A 20,491-nucleotide genomic window follows, 5' to 3' on the forward strand; every position below is an offset into this window, starting at 1 on the left:
TAACTTAACTTAACTTAACTTAACTTAACTTAATTTAACTTAACTTAGCATAACTTATCTTGACTTAACATAACTCAGGTTAACTCAACTTAACTTGACTAAACTTAACTTAACTTAACTTGACTTAACTTAACTCAACTTAACTTAACTTAACTTAACTCAACTTATCTTAACTGAACATAACTTAACTTTTGTAACTTATTTTTTCTAATTACATATGTGCTGTATATACATATGTATATTTATATATGAATTATGGGAATATTTATGTATTAAACATTCATACATATGTATAAATATGTATCAGTGTGTTTATATATATTGTACATATGTATACATACATATGTTTGGCCTCACGTCTACCAGAATACTCAGCTATGAAATAATTGCTCTTAATATCTTATGAACTCACCACTGTCATTAAATCGTCCTCTTCATCGTCATCATCATCCTCTTCACTCCCCTCGTCATCCTCATCTTCCTCCTCCACAGCGTCCACTTCATCAAGCTCTTTGCCATTGCTATCACCAGCAACAACACCGACATCATTGACAACGTTCGCTTGCTCACTAACTTCACCATCAAGCAACTCAACAATTGTATCACCATTAGCACGAACATCGCCAACAACACCCTCTTCTATATTCATAACGATTTCGCGTGAGTCGCTACAAATTGTTTTCGGTTTTCCTATAGCTATCGCTTTGGCTTTTACTTTTGTTTTCGCTGCCATAACTTTGGTGGACTTGGTGCGCTGCAGGCCTAATTTCGTAACATTTTGGTATAATTTCCAACGTTCACACGCTGTCCTTCCAGCGGCGGCCATATTGCTGTGCCAAAAATTATGCAAAGAAAACAAGAAGTGTAATGAAGCTGCTGCTGACGAGAAATTCATCAAAAATTCACTTTGTGCAAAAGTTAGAATTTGGAAAGTGTTTTCTTTCAGTTAGAAGTGCTGACCAAAGTTGGATATATGTACATATTAGGTTGTCAAAAAAGTCTTGCGGTATTTTCGCTAGTTGTCGCTGAGAGCGCGTAGTTCTAGTTTTATTCGCCGCATCGGGTCATGCTATACCTTTTTGGAAAGCTCGTTTCACGCGCTAATACTTGTTTAATTGATTGTCGTTTCTTTTAAGTCGTTTGTGAGTTATAGCGTCGCAAACATGGAGCAAAATAAAGATAAAATACGGCATATTTTACAGTACTACTACGATAAAGGCAAAAATGCATCTCAAGCTCAATAAAATTTGTGCAGTTTATGGACCCGGTACAGTTTCCATTTCCACCGCACAATGATGGTTTCAACGTTTTCGTTCTGGTGTAGAGGTGGTCAAAGATGCGCCACGCTCCGGAAGTCCTGTCGTCGAAAATTGCGATAAAATCGTGGAATTGGTCGAAAAAGACCGGCATAGGAGCAGCCGTAGCATCGGTCAAGAGCTGGGCATGAGTCATCAAAAAAAATGTTCTGAATAATTGAAAATTCAATAAAAATACCGCAAGACTTTTTTAACAACCTATTATATGTATATGTGTATGCGTGTGTGCGAATCGCTATAGTTATTTTATAGTTATCTTTAAACGTAATGCAAATGGAAAATAAAACAATTTTTCTACACTTTGGGAGTCCTTGACTTTTATGTCATTGTTGATATAAATGTAATGAAAACACTTAAATTTTATTCCTTATATTCTAATTTTATATATGAATATATACATACATACATACGCATATCCAAAGTTCAATTTTATTACTCACCGATCATCGTCATCCGTCTGCTCATTCACTTTTGCAATAATTGTTTGCCATTTGGCAACAATATGTGGATATTTCAATTCGATTTCCTTGTAACCGCCTGTGGCCAGCAATTGGCCATTCTTCATGACAATTAGCTGTGAATTGTTGAATTGGTCAATGGTGACAGCAGCAATGTCATCGGCAACAGTCAGCATTTAGAAGCAGTACCACAAAATGTCGGAAATTCCATTTAATTTAATTTGATTGCAAAAAGCATGCAAAGAATTTGAGAGAAGTTAAAGAAAAATGGCAGAAAATACAAATGAAAATCGTTCTAATGGAAATACTAAGCAACTAAGCAAAATTAAAGCAATAATAGTTGAAATTCGAAGATATTAGAAATTTTCTAAGAAATTTCGTTTCGAGGTCACAAATAAAGAAAAAGTTTATTCTAAGAGCGATCTATTTCGGTAGTTTATGTCTAAATATAATCTAACATAAGTCTGATTGTTTTTGGGTTAGATTTCATACTATTTTTGGCAAGAAGCTCACTTGCGAAATTTCTCGTTACAACAACAACAAATACGCTAATTTGTACCCTCATGCATACGCTGATACTTAGAGCATATTGAAAATATGCAGGGAACCCTTCTCCAGACTGCCTGATGGCAGTGAAGGTATAATAAGAGGAGATGGTGAACCCGATTCTTCAATCGATCATGATGGAGCAAACGTTCCATCGCCCGACCATGAAGCAGTTTGAATAACGAATATCCACTTTAAAAACAACAAAGCGGCGAGTCTGATTGATTGCCAGCCGAACTACTCAAATACGGCGGCGAAGAACTGACAAGGAGCAGGCATTAGCTCTTTGTAGAATATGGTCGGACGAAAGCATGCCTAGTGATTGAAATGTAAGTGTGCTACGTCCAATCACCAAAAAGAGAGATCACACAACCTCCGCTAACCACTGTGGGATAAGCTTCCTCAACATCGCATATAAGGTTCTATCGAGCGTATTGTGTGAAAGGTTAAAGCCCACCGTCAATATCGATCTTATCAGTGTAGCTTCAGGCCACAATTGACGACAACAGTTGACCAGATTTTCACCTTGCGCCAAATCTTTGAAAATACCCGTAATAAGAGATTCAACACGAATTTCAAACGAGATTTCTAACGAAGCGACTAAGTTGTATTTATTAATTTAGTATTTTTTAATTCTTAATAATCATTTTGATTAGGCTGAAGTACTTGTCATTTACTATTAATTTTCCAAATAAACTTGTATGATATGATTGTAGAAAACAATAAATCGTAGTTCGAGCCATGATCTCTTATCCCCAGACATACATTTTTATCCAACTGTCATTTATTTGCGAAACTTCACAAATTGCTTTAAATTAAACTCAATCAAAAACCCGTTTCATACACAGCTGGGTTTAATTTTTTTTTTTTTTTTTTTTGGTTTTTTCTAGTGCTCTTAATATGCCACTTCTTTTATTTGCGACTCTTGCGACTTTTTCATTTATTTTTATCACTTACATAATCCGCATGCCGCGTCAGTTGCAACTGTTGTGTCACCAATATTACAGTTCGCTTTGCCTTGAGCAACATACGCTGTACGCTTTGTTCGAAAATATGACGTGCCACCTCATTGTCCAGCGAGGAGAACGGATCATCCTGTAGGAGGGCAAACGAAAATTAATAATAAAAAATTTATTAAATAAAAATGGCCTAGAAATAGAATAAAATAGCGACTAAACGTTGCGCAAAGGAGGAAAATATGTGTATGTGTATATGCATAAATTAGTTATGAGTAGATATTGGTATATGCGTGTGTATTTCTATATAAATGCCTGGTAGATAAAAACAATGTAAAACACTCCAGTGACAGTTAACATTTCAAATATTTTGCTTGTTATTTTGCCAATGAAGCGACCTTTTCTGATTGCACACGTCAATAATCATCAAAGTCAAAATATATAGATAGGAGTATATAATTTCTTGTGGACAGACTACCACTATAATATATCTTATATACTATATATATATAGTATAATATAGCTGATATATATAACTTATAAAATATATACATATCGAATTAAAGTGCTATGAATAAGCTTTAAGATTATTTAAAATAGATTGACGTATATACCTATATAATTTTGAAGGTAGATATGTATATAATATACTAGAATATATTTGCACTTTTATCTATGAAAAATAATGCAACATTGTCAACAGACACAAACAAATTTCCTCAGCATTTACAACATCCACATTTTTTATAGCTTAGTATAAATTCAACCCGCATAAAAATGTGGTAAAATTTAACAGTTTTGTTTTTCATTCCACAACCAACTATGAAATTCGATGGTGAATTTTTTTCACCAAATCATATATTTTTAGTTAGATAGTTTGTGCGGGAAAGAGAAGCTAACACATCACCTGATAGCATATTTTTGAGCATTTTTCAAACGTAATTAGCGCATCAATGTCACGAGCGGGAAACTGAAAAGGTTATTCAGCCAGTTTCAGAATCAGTGGTTGTGTCAGACTCATTAGATTATTGACAATAGATATGAGAAGAGAATAATGTGAAGTTCAATCTCCATACGTCAATTATACGCATATGATTACAACTGGATTGGCGAAAGGTTTGGCTGGCGAATATCGCCATGAACAATATATTGAACAACAAATTTGCTTGAAATTTTATGTTACGAATGAAATCACAGCTAGGGACGTTCAAACTATTAAAGATGCTTTTTTGCCTCATGCGATTCGTCCTTCCGTTTCTTTTAAAGGCGATAACATTGAAAGCCTTAAAGTAACAGCGTCTTTAAATTTGTTGATTTCAACATCTCTTATGGATCAACTCGATACATTTTGGTAAATATTTTTGATATGAAACATGCCAAAGCTAGATTCGTATAAAAAGACATGACTCTTTTGCAAAAAACAGCGTTGCACACAAAAGAGATGCTTGAGAACGCAGCTGAGAGCTCTATATTTAGTTTGCCTTTATGAACGACGCCATATTTTTCTCTGTTGCTTTAACTATTCTCTTCAGTAAAGCTTATCATTTATCATGGAAAGATATACGATCGAACAATTAGACCAAATTATTAAAATTTACTACCGGAATTCGGTAATTAAGAGCGCTAGCGCATCAACTGAGGAAGACCCAAATCAGTCTTTCACTCGTCGTTCTCAAGCTTTGGGCATCATTGTGACGTCTTTATGGCAAAGTTTGAGAAAAGATTTTGGATTTGATTACAAGATTAAATTGACGCAATCACCATTGCATCCAAAAACAATTACGTTTGGGTGCGGTTTATGGGACGGCGAAATCATTGGGCTGTACTTCTTCTCTGATTATCAAGACCGGCACGTTACTATGAAGAGGAATCGCTTCATTTCAATGATAACCGAATATTTTTGCCTCGAATTGCATGATATGGAAATAAAAAAAATCTTAAAAAAATAGAACAAAGGGTTTTTTTCGGCAAAATCAATTTATTTTATTCAAAGTAGTCTCCTTCTGCTTCAATACAGCTTTTTGTTCGGTCAAAAACCATGTCGAACGAATTGTTCAGCCCGTCGGCCGATATGGTGGCAAGTATGCCGGTGCAAGCCTTTTGAATGGCCCTTATGCCTCCATAACGCTTTCCTTTCATGGCCAAAAGCATTTTTCCGAAAAGGAAGAAGTCTCACGATGCCATATCAGGTGAATACAGGGATTGGTTTATGCTTAAAATGTGATTTTTGGTCAAATATTCGTCCTTCAAATGTTGGATTCTGAACAATTTTTGGTCGTCAGTCTTTTTTTTTTTTTTTGGAAAAAACCGTGCACACATCTTTCTTAAGTCCAAATATTCGGTCGAAATGCAATAAATCGATGTTTTGGAGATGTTCAATTCTATTTCCATGAATTTCAATGACGATTTCGGCTGATTTTTGATGAATTCACGCACAGTTTCGATGGAATTTTCGGTGATCACGGATTTTAATTGGCCCACATGTTGATCGTCATTTATGAGCCAGTTTGAAAACGTTGAAACCACTCAAGCACTCTGCTACGAGATAGCATAAACTTGTTTCATCAAATGAGACGTTTCCGTAAAAGTTTTACCAATTTTAAAACAAAATTTTATATTGGATCTTTGTTCGAAGCTCATTTTCGCACCGATAACACAAACATACTGACACTTAAAACGCAATAATTTCACTTCCAATCAATGAAATGTCACGAAAATCTCACTCATCTCTCAATAAAGATAGCAGATTCTAATACACCAGGCGACGTATAGAGATATAGCTAGATTCGAAAAGTCCTGTTTACTTTGGAACCCAGCTTGTATGTATAACCTCTTTCTTAGCCTTTCTTGGAAACTTTCTTAACCTCAACAATGCATCTTGACTATACAGCGTTTGTCTGAAAAGTAAAAGGACCGAGTCGGTTTAAAAAAATTGATTGAACCAATCGTTACAATTCTTTACAAACTTTCAAAATGAGCTCCTTCTGCATCGATACAGCATTTCCAGCTCAATTTCCAAGCATTGAAGGCGTCAGGGGAATAGCCTTGATAGCAAAGGTGCATGCTGCTCGGATCCCCTCTGTCGTCTAAAAATGCTTGCTTTTCATCGGCCTTTTCAGGCAAGGAAACAAAAAAGCCCGTGGGAGCCGCATCTGGGCTATAGGGCGACTGCGGAAGCGTTGTGATGCCGGTCCTGATTAGGTAGCTGTTCACAAGAAAGGCGGTGTGAGCCGGGGCGTTGTTGTGGTGTAACTTCCAATCGGCTGCGATGTCTTGTCGGAACCGATTGACCCTTCATTTAAGTCTCTTGAGGACGTCCACGTAAAATTTCACGTAATTCACCGAGTTTCACACAGAATTTAATTGTGCACCTCTGCTCTACCGAACGCTGCATTTTCAGCTTGCTCCACTCGCAAAAACACGTCGCACGAAAATGTTTGTCCTGACTCCCCATCGCTCGTTCGTTAGCTAGGAACGCCGTCTACTGAATCCAGTCGGTACGCGCATGCCCCAAAATACATTCGCGGCTTTTCGAGCAAACCCTGTATATAAATGATCACTTCTACCACTTTCTTAGCTTTTCTCATTGCGAATCTATGCAGTCTAAATCTTACACTATTGCTCTATTTAAAAGAAAATATTGTAAATTCATACAAAAGAAAGCCATTTGACCTCTTTCAAAAACTGAGTCACGGTGTGAACTACAAAATATTTATTCATTTATTAAGAAAAGTTACTTCCAACGCTTTATAGATCTTCTTTCTATTATCCTAGATCTAAAGAATGCTTAGCAAATTGTTTAATTATAGCTTATAATGCTAACAGTGAATGAGAAGCACTTTTCTCTGTATAGTTGAAGTAAAATAAAAATAGAAAAATATCCCATTAAAATTATCATGAAATTCCCCTCCTACACACCGCATAAAGTGCCTCACCTCACAGCAATTCAGCTTTAATTATGCGCATCAACCTCACAACATTTACATCATCCACATTTTTTAAAATCGCATACAATCCATTTAACCAGACAATCCAATTTAACCTGCTTCCTAGCCGCCCGCGCTGTGTGCTATTACCATAACGAACAGACATAGCAATGTTCGCTTTTGCCACTGTTTTTATTTTTATATATTTTTTTTTATTTTTTTTTTTTTTTTTTTGTATTATTGCACTCACCATTATCACCACATTGGCCGATGAGTAAAGTGCGCGTGCAATGGCTATGCGCTGTCGCTGACCGCCCGACAAATTAATGCCACGCTCACCAATCACCGTAAAATCCGCATCCGGCATCAACTCAATATCCGGTTTCAATGCACACGCCTCCAGTACGAAATCATAACGCCGCGGACGAAATGATTCGCCAAATAAAATATTCTCACGTATATTAGCGTTGAGTAGCCAGGGTTGCTGCGGTACAAAAGCAATTGTCGAGGTCCTTTCGATGCCACAGATAAATGAAAATAAAACATAAATATATTTTAAATATAAAAATAAGATAATGTGCGAGTTAAAAATAAATTTGTTGCATAAAAGTGATATTTATAACGCACATGTGCGGCTATGTTATAATAGAATTGAAAGACAAAACAAAATTATTAAAATAATAGCCGAATGTAATTGCAAATGTCCGTAAACCAGTCTGACGTTTTCAATTGAATTTCTTTCACTTTAATTCAATTTTCATTTTCAATATAAACTTGAAGCCAACTTGTGCTGCTCGCTGTGGTTGAGTTGCAACTGGGTCAGGTACAAACACATATATGAACACACATGTGGCTAACTCAGTCTCATAAGAATCAATGTAGAATATATACAAATGTACATATATATGTATAATTACAATACACTGAAATATGCACACAAGCATATTTACATTTGTGTAGCCATCAACACATATGCGCTCTGACATCTATCTAACTGCCTGCAATGCCTTAGCTTACCTTCAATGCTCTAAACTTGGCTAGACAAAAAGGCAAATTTCCATTGTATTGTATGTCATTTGAATATTATTAGAAACGTTTCCATGCAGTTCGAGTCGAGTTTGGCTGATGTGCGTGACAATAATGCTTGGCACATTCATATTGTTATGTAAATTCTCTAATAACATTCAATGTTCTGGGAAAATTCATATTTACTAATGTGCGTCCTATAACTACATATGTATGCATAAGTGTGTGTATTTTCACTAATACTATAAGTTAGTGCACAGCAGCATAGACAATCAGTGCTTATTTCTGTATAGCTCTGGACAAAATAGCCACAGTTCGGCGTATATGTAATTGGTATGACATTGTCCGCCATGACGTATGAGTAACTAAAAACTCCCGAATACACAAGTGAATTTTTCAACTGCGACTATGTAATTTAGTAGCGCAGTATTGACATATGTTAGCAAGCAGCTAGTTGAAAGGTATATGCAAGTTACAATGGGTGACTAATTATTGATTGAAAGGCAAAAACGAAACTTTCAAGGACTTCACAGGCAACATTTAAAAGCTTGCTTATATAATGCGCTTTGTAGTCAGATGAAAGGAATGAAAATAAATGTTACTTGGTTAATACAATTTTATATTGAATTTTTTGTTAAAGAAACTTTAATTTTTTGCTAACGCTGCTAATAGTTTGTAAAATAAAAAAGGCTTCTTTAGAAAAACTTTATTTTTATCGATCAGTTTGTATGGCAGCTAAATGCTATCCTAAATAATAATTCATGTCAAATTTCGTGAAGATATCTTGTCAAAAAAACAAGTTTTCTATACAAGGATTAGATTTTAAACGACCAGTTTCTATGGCAGCTATATCCTATAATGATTGGATCTCAACGATTTCTTTGTAGATTTTAGCATTGACAAGGATATTAATCCATGCCAAATTTCATGTAGATATCTTGTCGAATAAAAAAGTATATATACAAGGGTTTGATTTTCAGCAATCGGTTTGTATGGCAGCTATGTGCTATGAAGGCCCGATCCCAACAATTTATTTGGAGATAGCACCGCTGCTTTGGACAATACTTCGTGCAAAAATTTCATAAAGATATCTTGTCAAATAAATACTTCTCCATATAAGAACTTTATTTTGATCGATCAATTTGTATGACAGCTATATTCTATAATGGCCCGATATTCTCAGTTTCGACAAATAAGAAGCTCCGAAAGGATGTGTACTAAATTTCGGATGAATATTTTTACATATGAGGGACTATATAGTATAGCTAAATCGACTTAGCTCGTTACACTGATTATTTATATACTTTAGGCGGAGACACTCTAATTCCGGATGTTAAAAATTCATGAAAAACTTAATGTACTCTGCTTAGGCGTTATTTAACTCTTTATGAATTTATCTTGAGTCCTGTTTTTAAATATACGAAGTGAAATTAATAAGTACAGTGAAGGGTAACTTAAAGTATAGAATTTTCTTTTCGATATCCTTGCCTCCCTCAAAAATACAACACTTTATACCATTTCGGTGTCCCAACGCACCAGAGACTGCCCTTATTTATGTGTTTGTTGTTATTGCTTACCAGCAAAATAAATGACTTTCGCGATAACTGTAAGCATGTAGTGTTGTTACGCATGTACAAGCCCTTATATTGAGTATCGAATTTGGTGAATTGTAGGAAATATAAATTTTACTTAGAAGACATAAGCACCTTACAACTTAGTTGCCAGCGCTAACATACTGCGTGTATATATACATATGTACAAAAGTAATAGTACATATAACAGTTTTAATTATATTACGTAAGTTACTTTTGCGGTGTTGCAACGTTTGAGCGCAAAGTCGATTTGAGCGTTAAATTTATTGCACTGAACTGAATTTTGTTGCAAACGGAAATAGAGTTGCCACTATTATACATTTTGGATGACATATAAGGTAGTTATGATGCTACATATCATACATACATTGTTGATGTAGCAATTTAAATATATATAATAATTAATTTTAACGGTTGGTAGTCGATTTTACAGATTAAAGAATGATATTACTTTTGTTATCAAGAAAAATATTTGAAATATTGGTAAGAACTTAAACTAACATAACTCACTTAGGACCGATGAGTAATACTATTATTGCTTCTTAAATGTCAAATAATTAATTATTTTTATTAAATGTGGAAGAAAATATAACACTGGTCTCTAGTGCTTTTGTTGGCCTTGATTTAAAATCGGTTTCTGATACATTTTGTACTCACAATTTATGAGACTATGGACTGCTGGACAGAACTACTGATGCTTGTTAGTAGTTTGTAAGATTTGATCATGTTTATTTTTAAATATTTATTTTCATTTTACATTACATAAAACTGCACAGCCGTCTTGTTGAAACCAAATTCAATTTCAGTCATCAAATAGTCGGTTATCGTGGTGTGATGATGGTCGCCATTGACAGTTACACAATACGTTATTTTTTGTGGATAAAATGGCAGCTCTTTAATCTCTTCAAGTTGCTCTTCCCCTCAAATTCCCGGCAATTTTGCTTTTTAGCATACCCATTGTGCCAGAAATGGGCCTCATCTCTGAACAGGCTTCGGCTCGAAACCATCGAATCTTCTTGATGATCAATAATGAGTGCTAAATTTCAAGATGAGTGATGGTGTTGGGAATAGTTAGCGAAACACATTCTTTACAGAACATGAAGTTGAACGATTTGGAAACGTTGTTCAGGCGTAAGTTTTTCCATGATGAAACGCCAATCAATACTGAATAAAAATAACATGACAGCTTGACGCGACTCACCCGCGATCTGTCAAAAAAATACTTTTGAAAAAAGTTACCCTACTGGAGTAAACAGAGATATAAATGTCAAAAATGTATGTTATATCCCAATTAAATATTCTTTATAAGCCTTTCCTTTAAAGTTTTCTGCGATAATGGAACGATCCAATCAGTCTTAATACCTTTCTCCCATAACTTTTAAATCCTTGTGAAATAGTTGGCACAAAGATAAAGTGTTATGAGTAACGCAGTCTCATTTTCATGGAGACACTTCACATATTGGCTAATATATGTGGTATAAAATCACCTGGAAGTTCGAATATGCCTATATTAGGTATATGAGAGCTCAAGAAGGTATTAACGCGATTCTATTCCTTATTGATACACATTAACACTGTTATCATGAAATTATTCTTTCAGAGTTCTAGTTTTAGGGTGCACATATTCGATATTTAGGGAAAGAAATAATCAAATGGAATGTACTATATGGGGAATAGGCATGGTTGTGGACCGATTTCGCACTATGACACATAAGTGTTAGAAGAATGGCACGTACCAAATTTGATTAAAATTGGTCGAACAGATCCCGAAATATGCGATTTCACCAAAAAGTGGACCGTTGAGCAATTTTAACCACGGCACATATAATGCCATCAAATACCATCTCGGTGGTAAAATTTAATGTCTCTGAGGTTTTTGGTTATAGGCTTAACGAACTTTTAATAGTTTTTAACAGCACCGTTATATAGAGAGTGGACGGGGCTATTTTCAGAATTCATCCATTATTACAATGCTTAAGTGATTTGTCTTGAGTGAATTTGACTATTGTAACTTTAGTGGTCTATGGAATTTATGTTGATTGATACATTAAACCTATTAGAGGTCGGGGCCACGCCCACTTTTTCAAAACTCGTCCTTACTTTTTTGCAAAGGAACACGTCTAACAAATTTCATTAAGACACCTAAAGTTTTACTCAAGTTACAGCTTGCATGGACGGACATACAGTCACCCTTATTTCGTCATCCTGATCATTTATATATATGTATATAACCCTATATCTATGGGTGATACATACAACCGTTATAAAAATAAAATTTTTTTGACGAAGAAAAATATCTAAGTCGCAATGTCTAAGGATTTCGCAAAAACTACACACACAGTATTGTTCACTTTTATTTACATTTTATTTAAGGTGAAATTGTTGTTGTAATATTAAGTATATGCAGTAAGTATACAGCTCTGCACATAAACATATGTCTACAAGCATAAATGTCTGTAAGTATATGTATTTGCTTCGCAACGAAGTGCCTCATGTCAGCTCATGCACGTTACTCATACGCGCTGTCGCACCACTAAAGTACTCAATATTCGCATTAAATGTTATTGTAATTTTTTAAATCACATTATCCCATCACTCACACATGCACACACGCACACACAACTATGCGCAGATTGACCACTTGCTATGTATGTACATATATGATTCTTTAAGCAGCGCCGTGGCTGTGGCGCATACTCGCATGAAAACGCAATGAAATGCAGCAGTCGTTCAACATATTTGTGCGGCCATTTCCATGCACAGCACGTCATTGCAATTTATAACAAATGTTTGTATGTTAATTTTATTGCATCGAAATGCAGCAAAGATTTCAGGCACTAAAGATCGCAGTGAAAAACTGTGGCATGCTTGATAAAGCAGGGATTGTAAGCAAGGCTAGCGGCAACGAAGTAGAGGTAAAGCGAAAGAAAACTTGTAAGACGATGCAAAAAACGGGGGCAGTAGTTGAGGAGGTAAAAGTCAGTGAATCGTTTGCTGAGAAATGCAGACAGGCGGCCAGACAAAGGGGCAGTTTGATGGGTGTAATGTGTAAATGAGATGTGAATGTGTGTGTCTCCCCACAAGCCATGGCTTGCGAAATAGCGCAACAAAAGTAGATAATGCAAAAAAAACACAAAAAAATGCGCAAAAAAAGTGAGAAAATCAATGTTTATGGGTCTATACGAAATCTGCGACTGCAGCTGATGTGCGCAGCGTTGGAATCACAGTTATGCGCAAACCTACAAATGTACTCTCGGTGCTAAAGTGGTGCTGCTGCATTATAAATGCAATTTCATGTATGTAAAAACACGCAGATCTGTGTGTATGTGTGTAGTTGTGTGCTGTGGAATAGTGTTATATGAGCCATAACGGCAGTTGCTCACATATGGGTGCATGTGCATGTGTATTGGTGCAATTGGAATTCACGCATATGCAATAATTTCAATTGCTATTATAAATTGCCACATTGGTGAGAATTTATTATTACGTTGCACACAAACTTATGGACATTTATATCCTTTTTTTGCATGTGAATATACTAGCTTTGCTACAAGCCACATGAATGCATAAAGAAAAGGAAACTGTAGTTAGTCACGTGCTGTGGAAAAAAATTGAGTTGTCATGGATATCTATTTAAAGTTGACGGTTAAATTTTATGTCAAGAGAAAATTAAATTTCCATACGCTGGTTTATAAAAAAAATTTAAATGTGCGTGTACTAAAATGTTGATCTTTTATAAATAATTTACTTTAAACTTATATAATATTGGGTCGTCTAAAAAATCTTTTCTTCTTTTGTCAATAGATGTCGTTATAATCATACATATATCTCCGATCACATTGTGTCTTACCATATAGTGTTTGAAAGGTGAGATTTTAAGCTTCATTTAACATTTTAAATATAAAAAAATAAGTTGAAGTGTAATTGGAAATACGAAAAGACTTTTTCGACAACCAATATTTGTATACATTGCTTGCTTTAAGGAGCTATAACCGAATATTGAATATTGTCTATGTATTGAATTTATATATTTTCGCAACGAATTTCTCTCGAAACACTGTTTTCGTAGCCGATGAGGAAAAGTTCTCCCAAACAGTTAATCCGATCGACGTAAAAGTTTTAAACAGCTTTTAAGATATGTTTGGTACGTAATGATGGAAGGAATAATATTTTTCGTACTAAAATCAATTTTTGGACCACCCTGTAGTGTAAATTTTTTTCAACAAAAATATCTTTTTCTTGGAAAAGAATATTTTGTTAAAAATTATAATTTTTAATTAAGTTTTACATATATTCGACCTTTTTAGATATGTTTTTTAAGTAATGATGGAAGGAATAAGATTCTTCGTACAAAAATCTATTTTTTGAAAAATACTAAAGTGTAAATACTGTGTCAAATTTCAATATTTCGACTAACAATTAGTTCATTCATCTATCGTAATATTTCTTTTTTTAGTTTTTTAATTTTTGATATTTTTAAGCACACAAACTTCCTTAACACTTAATACCAAACACTTTTTTCAAAGGTCCTTTTCTGTAACGGTTTCGAGACAAAGATATTTCCATTTTTTTAAATTAGTCAACGATTAGTAAAATACCTTAAATATCCTAAATTTATATTATTTTTTTTTTACTTATTAAATTAAATGGCGCTTCAAAAAAATGCTCGAAAAAAATCGCTTTTAACTTGGAAGTGAATATAAAATCACAATAAATTTAAATTAAAAGAAATATATACCTAAATATTATTGCAATATGTGAAATGCAATGAATTCAAAAATAAAACCTAAGCAAAAAAAATTAAAGAATTATAATACCAAACAGCTGACGGCAGCCTCAGTATTTAAGTATCTTTATACACAAACAAAGGAACAAAGGCTACCAACACAACTTTGCAACTTCTATGTTTTTATATTTAAGATTCGTAAAATTCCATTTGACGTACTAATGTAAATAAAATCGCATACATATAAATTCTCAATTTTTTTCAAAAGTCGAAAATATATACTTTTATATACTTGTACATCTATGTCACTGTCTTACTTCCAGCGAAGAATTTTCATATGAGCTGCTTAGAATGTCACAAAAGTTTATAATACTTCAGTCTATACATTGCTAGGAATTGAAACAAACACCTGTAAGCTTGGCGCACCATGACGTATGAGTAACATTTGCTCTGAATACTAATTGCCATAATTTTGATTATTAGAAAGGGAATCAAGAGGAGATTTTAAAGATTTTAGGTATCAATACGTTGGCTTGTGTACCGCCTTAAAATGAGCTTTGAAAACTAACTAATAATATCAGATATGCACTCAAAGTTCGCCATTGACTCTCGAAGAAGGATTACGGTTTGGAATAAGGCATTAAATATTGGATTTAATAATGATTATGAGATTTTGGGCGGTAATCGTGCACACAATCACAGAAATATAATTTGTTTACAAACTAGAAAACGCCATACCTTATTCGCCATGACGTATAAGTAACATGTTTCGTACTTACTAACCATGCCAGCGGTCTGAGACTTATTCAGAGAAGAAGAAAGAATGTAGAGTATATAATTCAAAGACTATAACATTGGAACAGATTTGTCATTTTCACGAATTTCCATACAAAAGTCCGGCCAGGCTGTATAGGCGACATTTCCTTTTGAATGTTACAAATGTTCACCCTGTTCGGGTTATGCAAAATTAAGTTAATATGATTATTAAATAAATTTCAAATCTTCATTATTAGCTTCAAAATAGGTTTCCATAAAGCGTCTGCAGATAGCGCCGAGTAAGATTCCTAACATTATAGCATAGACGTCAATAGAGCAATGGACTATTAAAAGCTCCACAACTGGGGAGATACTAGACTTACTGACGGCAAAGAGATCACTAGATCTGTTGCGATCGATCTTGGGCCAAAAGACGTTTGCCCACGTACCGATGGTGGGCCAGCGCTGGCCAAACTATCTAGTAGTAGATCACAAGAGGATACGGGGTATCGACTCGCTCTACCGATAGCGGTTTGATGCTTTTCATTGCCAGCTCTTCAGTCTTGCAATTTCCTGCGATCCCGCTATGGCCTGGCTCCCAGTCTTATCACAAAGGAACAAAAATGCTATTGATATAGGTTAGGCACTCCTCGACCAACCCTGAACGACTTCAAGGCAAGTATATGCTGTTACCTTCTTAGCTGGAACTTCGGCTTGGAAGATATAGAGCTCCTAAGAGTAAACCCTCACTCCCTGCCCTCTCCTCCAACGGATTCTTCCCACTCACCAATCTATTGAAGCACTTCCCATTTTGAAGGCGGTAACGAAGATTTGTAGTTATGTAAATATGTGAAAAGCTTGTTCTTTTGACAGTTTGACTGTATACGAGTATATTGTCACCTTCACATACATACTACATATATTTACAGGCAGAACAGCATATACTCACTTATTCCAGATGATATCGCCACGCAGCAGCGGCATTTCCATAAGCAAAGCTGACAGTAGCGATGTCTTGCCGCTGCCATTTTTACCTACCACTATGGTGAGTTTGCTACGCGGCACTGTCACATTGCGTAGAGTCAATAGACGCAACTCCGGATATTGCGGATTCCAAGCGAAGCAAGCATCACGCACCGACACCGCCATATCTTCCGGCAACTTGAGCACCAACGAGTCGCGACTCCATGAATCCATGCGTTTATGCGCCAACTGCTGTGCTGGCGTGAGTTGTGCATGCGGCTGCGCTGTCGCGCCACCGGGAAACTTGCGCGGTCGTATTACTACATAAGGACTATTGCGCAATAAATCGCGACGCTGTTGACTCAACTTACGGCCCACTGCGCTACCAAGCAAATGCTCCTCACTGTTGCGGCGTGGCGTTAGCAAATGTTTATCGACTATTGATGGATCGTTTGTTGTGAGCGGTGTTTGTGGTTCCGAGTGCGCCAACGGTGCAGGACTCTCCGGTATATGCAGCTTCAGCGCCAGGCGTTCATTCAATTTATTCTCACGTTGAACGCGATGCTTATCGCCAACCAAACCCAAGCCACTATCGCCGCTGCCGCTTTCACTTATCGTTAGGTCATTTATGGATTTGCCTTGTACTTCGTAGAAGTCCAGCGAAGCATCACTTTTGCTCAGTATGCGAGCCATGTGACGTATGCCCTCGAATTGTTTGTGTATTTCGCGCGCGCTGAAAAAGCGTTCGAGGCGTTTTGTGGACACAACAGCAGATAAAATAATGGGCACGGTTATGGGGAATATAAGTAGTGGCACTGTCAGTTGCTGAAATAGCGCCAAAGCGGAGAATAAACGACTGGCGGTGAATTCGGCCTCGTCACCTTCGAGCGCCACATATGCAGCCAACGTGACGTAGCTAATAAGAACGCTTGAGATATGTGTGAGTATGGCTGGAAGAGTAGAAAGTATATTTATTAGCATATCTAATATAATTTTATAAAATTTCCGCGTACTTACTCATCAAAGTAAAGTAGAAAGAATCCCAGCCGAGATATTTCAGTTCCATTTTACGCTTCTCATCAATGCGATGCACAAATGACTCGGTCCAAACATTAAATTTAATGGCTTTGATACCCATTAATACATCGTGTATTATTCTAAGACGTTGGTCGGCGCATTCCTATAAAAAAGAAAATTTTAGTTGGAGGCGTTTAAAAGGCAGTTTAAAAATTTAAATTATTTAAAAAAAATTTTTGGTACTTTGAAACCAAACTACATTTTTTAAATTTTCGAATTAAGTTTAGGCATCCTCAGGATATTTTTACAATACTCCATAATAATCAAAGCTTTCGAAAGCATAACTAAGATCTCGAAAGTTCTCATATAAATATTTCTACGGCAGAGGCAAATGTGACCATAATTTTTGGTTATTTACCATTACAGAATTTTAAAGATAATTTATAATATATAAAAAGAATTCGATCTCTGAGAGTTCCGGCATAGTTAAACTGATTTTACAGATCAAACTTAGAACCAGGTTAAGCACAATCACATAGAAGATCTGTCAAAACTTCAATCCAAATCATCAAACAGTTGAATAGTAGTTTAATTATGTTCTAAGTAGGAACTGAACTTTTCAAAAATCTTATAACGTAACACATACCGCAACTTTATCCGTATTGAAGGACATGGCACGCCCAATGAGAAATTGCAGCGGTGTCATCGTCAGAATACAAACAAATGAGCCAATGATAGCGCTTATGCCCAATTTAAGATAAAGTAGATACATAACCACACCGATCTGAAATTGAAAGTAAGATTAATATATATTATAATGGTTATATATAAGAATAAAATTAATTGAAATAAATATAAAATGTAAACTTATCGCAGGATAATAAACATAAATTGTATGTATCATATAGTCTACATATAGTACTAAATACATATGCATGAGTAAGAAATTGTTTGACCAAACAATTAAGGAGAAAAATATAGCCATATTTCTCACAATAAAATCCTTCAAGAATAATGCACTTATTTCCAACATTTCGATATTGTGCAATTTCGAAGCTCTCAGTTGGGTCCTGAAAAGAGTAATTAGTCGCTGGGAGCAAATTTGGTGAATTCGGTGATTTATGGAATAATTCCTTAAATTTATTGTCATATTTTAAGTTGACACACACTCACAATTTTATAAACCCCCATAATGTTACGGTGTTACTACTAATAAGAGTCTTGCTAAAAGGTTGCATCATTTCTACTGGTAGGTATACGACAAAACAGTATGCCCTATGCAGTTGAGGAAAGAACGGTTGTCAATTGTAGAATGAACCAAGCAAGATCGGCATTTGAACGGCTGCTATTGGTAGGGCAAGTTAACAAATCTCCAGAAGTACTAAGCTCTGAACATTCATCACATGCGTGAACTCAATGTTTTTTCATGGAAGCGAAACATGCCTGGTCTATAACTCATTCGCCAGTAGCACTAAACTCGAAATATTCATCACAAGCGTGAAGTTGACGCAGTTGCATGGAAAACATGGCTCAAGAAACAATGACTCTACAACTCAATCACGGAGAGGCCTCAGGCTATAATCAGGGAATGCCTACGAATCATCTGCACAATAATCTCTAAGCAGAGCTATGAAGTTTAACGAAAAAAGAACCCGTACTAAAGCAAATAAAGGGGGAAATATTGCGCTGCATAGACGGCCAATACTCTATGTAATACTCCGGACAGTAGGAGCAGCATATATAGAAAATAAGAGGGAGGGAGAGTAGGAAACATCTTCTGTTAGAAGCGCTCCATCGACCCTAGCTTTATGATACAAGACTACTGTAGTACCTTTCAAATGAAGGCAAACAGCTCCAAAGTCCAACTTCATTCTATAATGTCAAATAGACTAGCCCCATACTCACGGATTCAGCTATTAAACTTCTGCCGTATTAAAATTCTTGAGGTGCACGGTCACACCGGCATCGCTGAAAATTAGGAGGCTAAAGAGGGTATGCTTCATCAAATTTCAACCGATTAGAAACTATTATCCCACACCCTCTGAAATCATCTAGACACTTTCTCCTTTACTGCCCAGCTTGTTTAAACCGATATATCTAGATAGATATGCTTCTGAGGGACCTAGCGAATTGGCTGGGATTGATATTAAAAGGTTTGCTGATTTCAATGATTTCCAATTTTTTTTACTGTTTTATTAAGTTCTACAACACCTCTAGAATATTCTCCTTAATTTTCAAGTCGATTGGAGTAACTGCCAACGCATCTTTTTTCCAAGAAGTCATCGAAAATGGCGTCGCAATGCCCCAGTTTAAAACATTTATTTTTTCAAAACATTTCAGAATTTTTTTGTTAAGAGTGTATCTAATAAAATCTTTCATCTTTTATATGAGCAAAAAATTGTTAAAAAAAAGGCTTTACAAGAGGAAACCCATATAACCCCTTAAATCTCTAAAAAAATATGTTACCAAAATCGGATCGCTTCGTTGTTCTATGAATATCTATTGGTACATTTTTCGGATTTTTTATTTATATCAACGTTTACAGCTATGCAAGTGAGATCCAGCGCTAATTTGGGCGCGAGTATCAACAATACGACCTAGCCTTGTCTAACACTAAGTTCACATATTCATTATCATATACTCTATGTATATAGATAAAAATGTTTAAATAATCATTGATGTGTTTAAAAATAAGTAATATTCATGTTTTATACAATTTCATTATGCTACTGTCTATTTTTCATTGTAGTAAATTCTCAAAGCACATCAAGTCATTCATATTTACTGTAATCAATTTCGCTTTATTAATCCAAACTTTGGCATGCACTGTAAATAAAACCAAATCAAGGCAAGTGCAACAACAACATTTATTTATGAACATTTTTGACATTTGTTTAGACAAATTTATTTAAATTAAATAATATAATATTTTCTTTACACTTTTATGTCTATTAAAAACACCGTGATGTAAATTCATAGGCGTATGTGTGTCACACACACACACACACCAGCACACAATGATACCAAGTGAAAGTTAGTGAAGGTGGACGTGTTTTTTTGGTGTTCTGGAATATTTGCAGGATTTTGTAGTTTTAAAGTGATAGCAATCTTGTTCGTGTTTGAGACTTACCGGGAGACTGGAACTGGACTTTTAATCGATTGGATGCTAATACCAAAAACTAGATAAGTACTTTGATTTAGTTCAATTA

At 35.3% G+C, this 20,491-nt stretch overlaps 1 protein-coding gene across 3 annotated transcripts in view; it reads right to left on the reverse strand.

The window, feature by feature from the left end:
• LOC108967898 (ATP-binding cassette sub-family C member Sur) overlaps positions 1-20,491 on the reverse strand; it is a 55,614-nt gene that overhangs the window by 8,066 nt on the left and 27,057 nt on the right. For all 3 annotated transcript variants that reach the window (XM_018931569.1, XM_018931567.1, XM_018931570.1), the window contains exons 7-13: positions 17,929-18,066; positions 17,283-17,445; positions 16,252-17,215; positions 7,453-7,714; positions 3,278-3,415; positions 1,757-1,890; positions 413-830 (exon numbers count right to left, since the gene is read on the reverse strand). In XM_018931569.1, the coding sequence (XP_018787114.1) occupies positions 413-830; positions 1,757-1,890; positions 3,278-3,415; positions 7,453-7,714; positions 16,252-17,215; positions 17,283-17,445; positions 17,929-18,066 (2,217 nt within the window). The remainder of the gene's footprint in view (positions 1-412; positions 831-1,756; positions 1,891-3,277; positions 3,416-7,452; positions 7,715-16,251; positions 17,216-17,282; positions 17,446-17,928; positions 18,067-20,491) is intronic.

The sequence above is a fragment of the Bactrocera latifrons genome, unplaced genomic scaffold, assembly GCF_001853355.1.
Source record: "Bactrocera latifrons isolate USDA-ARS-PBARC rearing strain unplaced genomic scaffold, ASM185335v1 scaffold_2, whole genome shotgun sequence".
Taxonomy (NCBI): Eukaryota; Metazoa; Arthropoda; class Insecta; order Diptera; family Tephritidae; genus Bactrocera; species Bactrocera latifrons.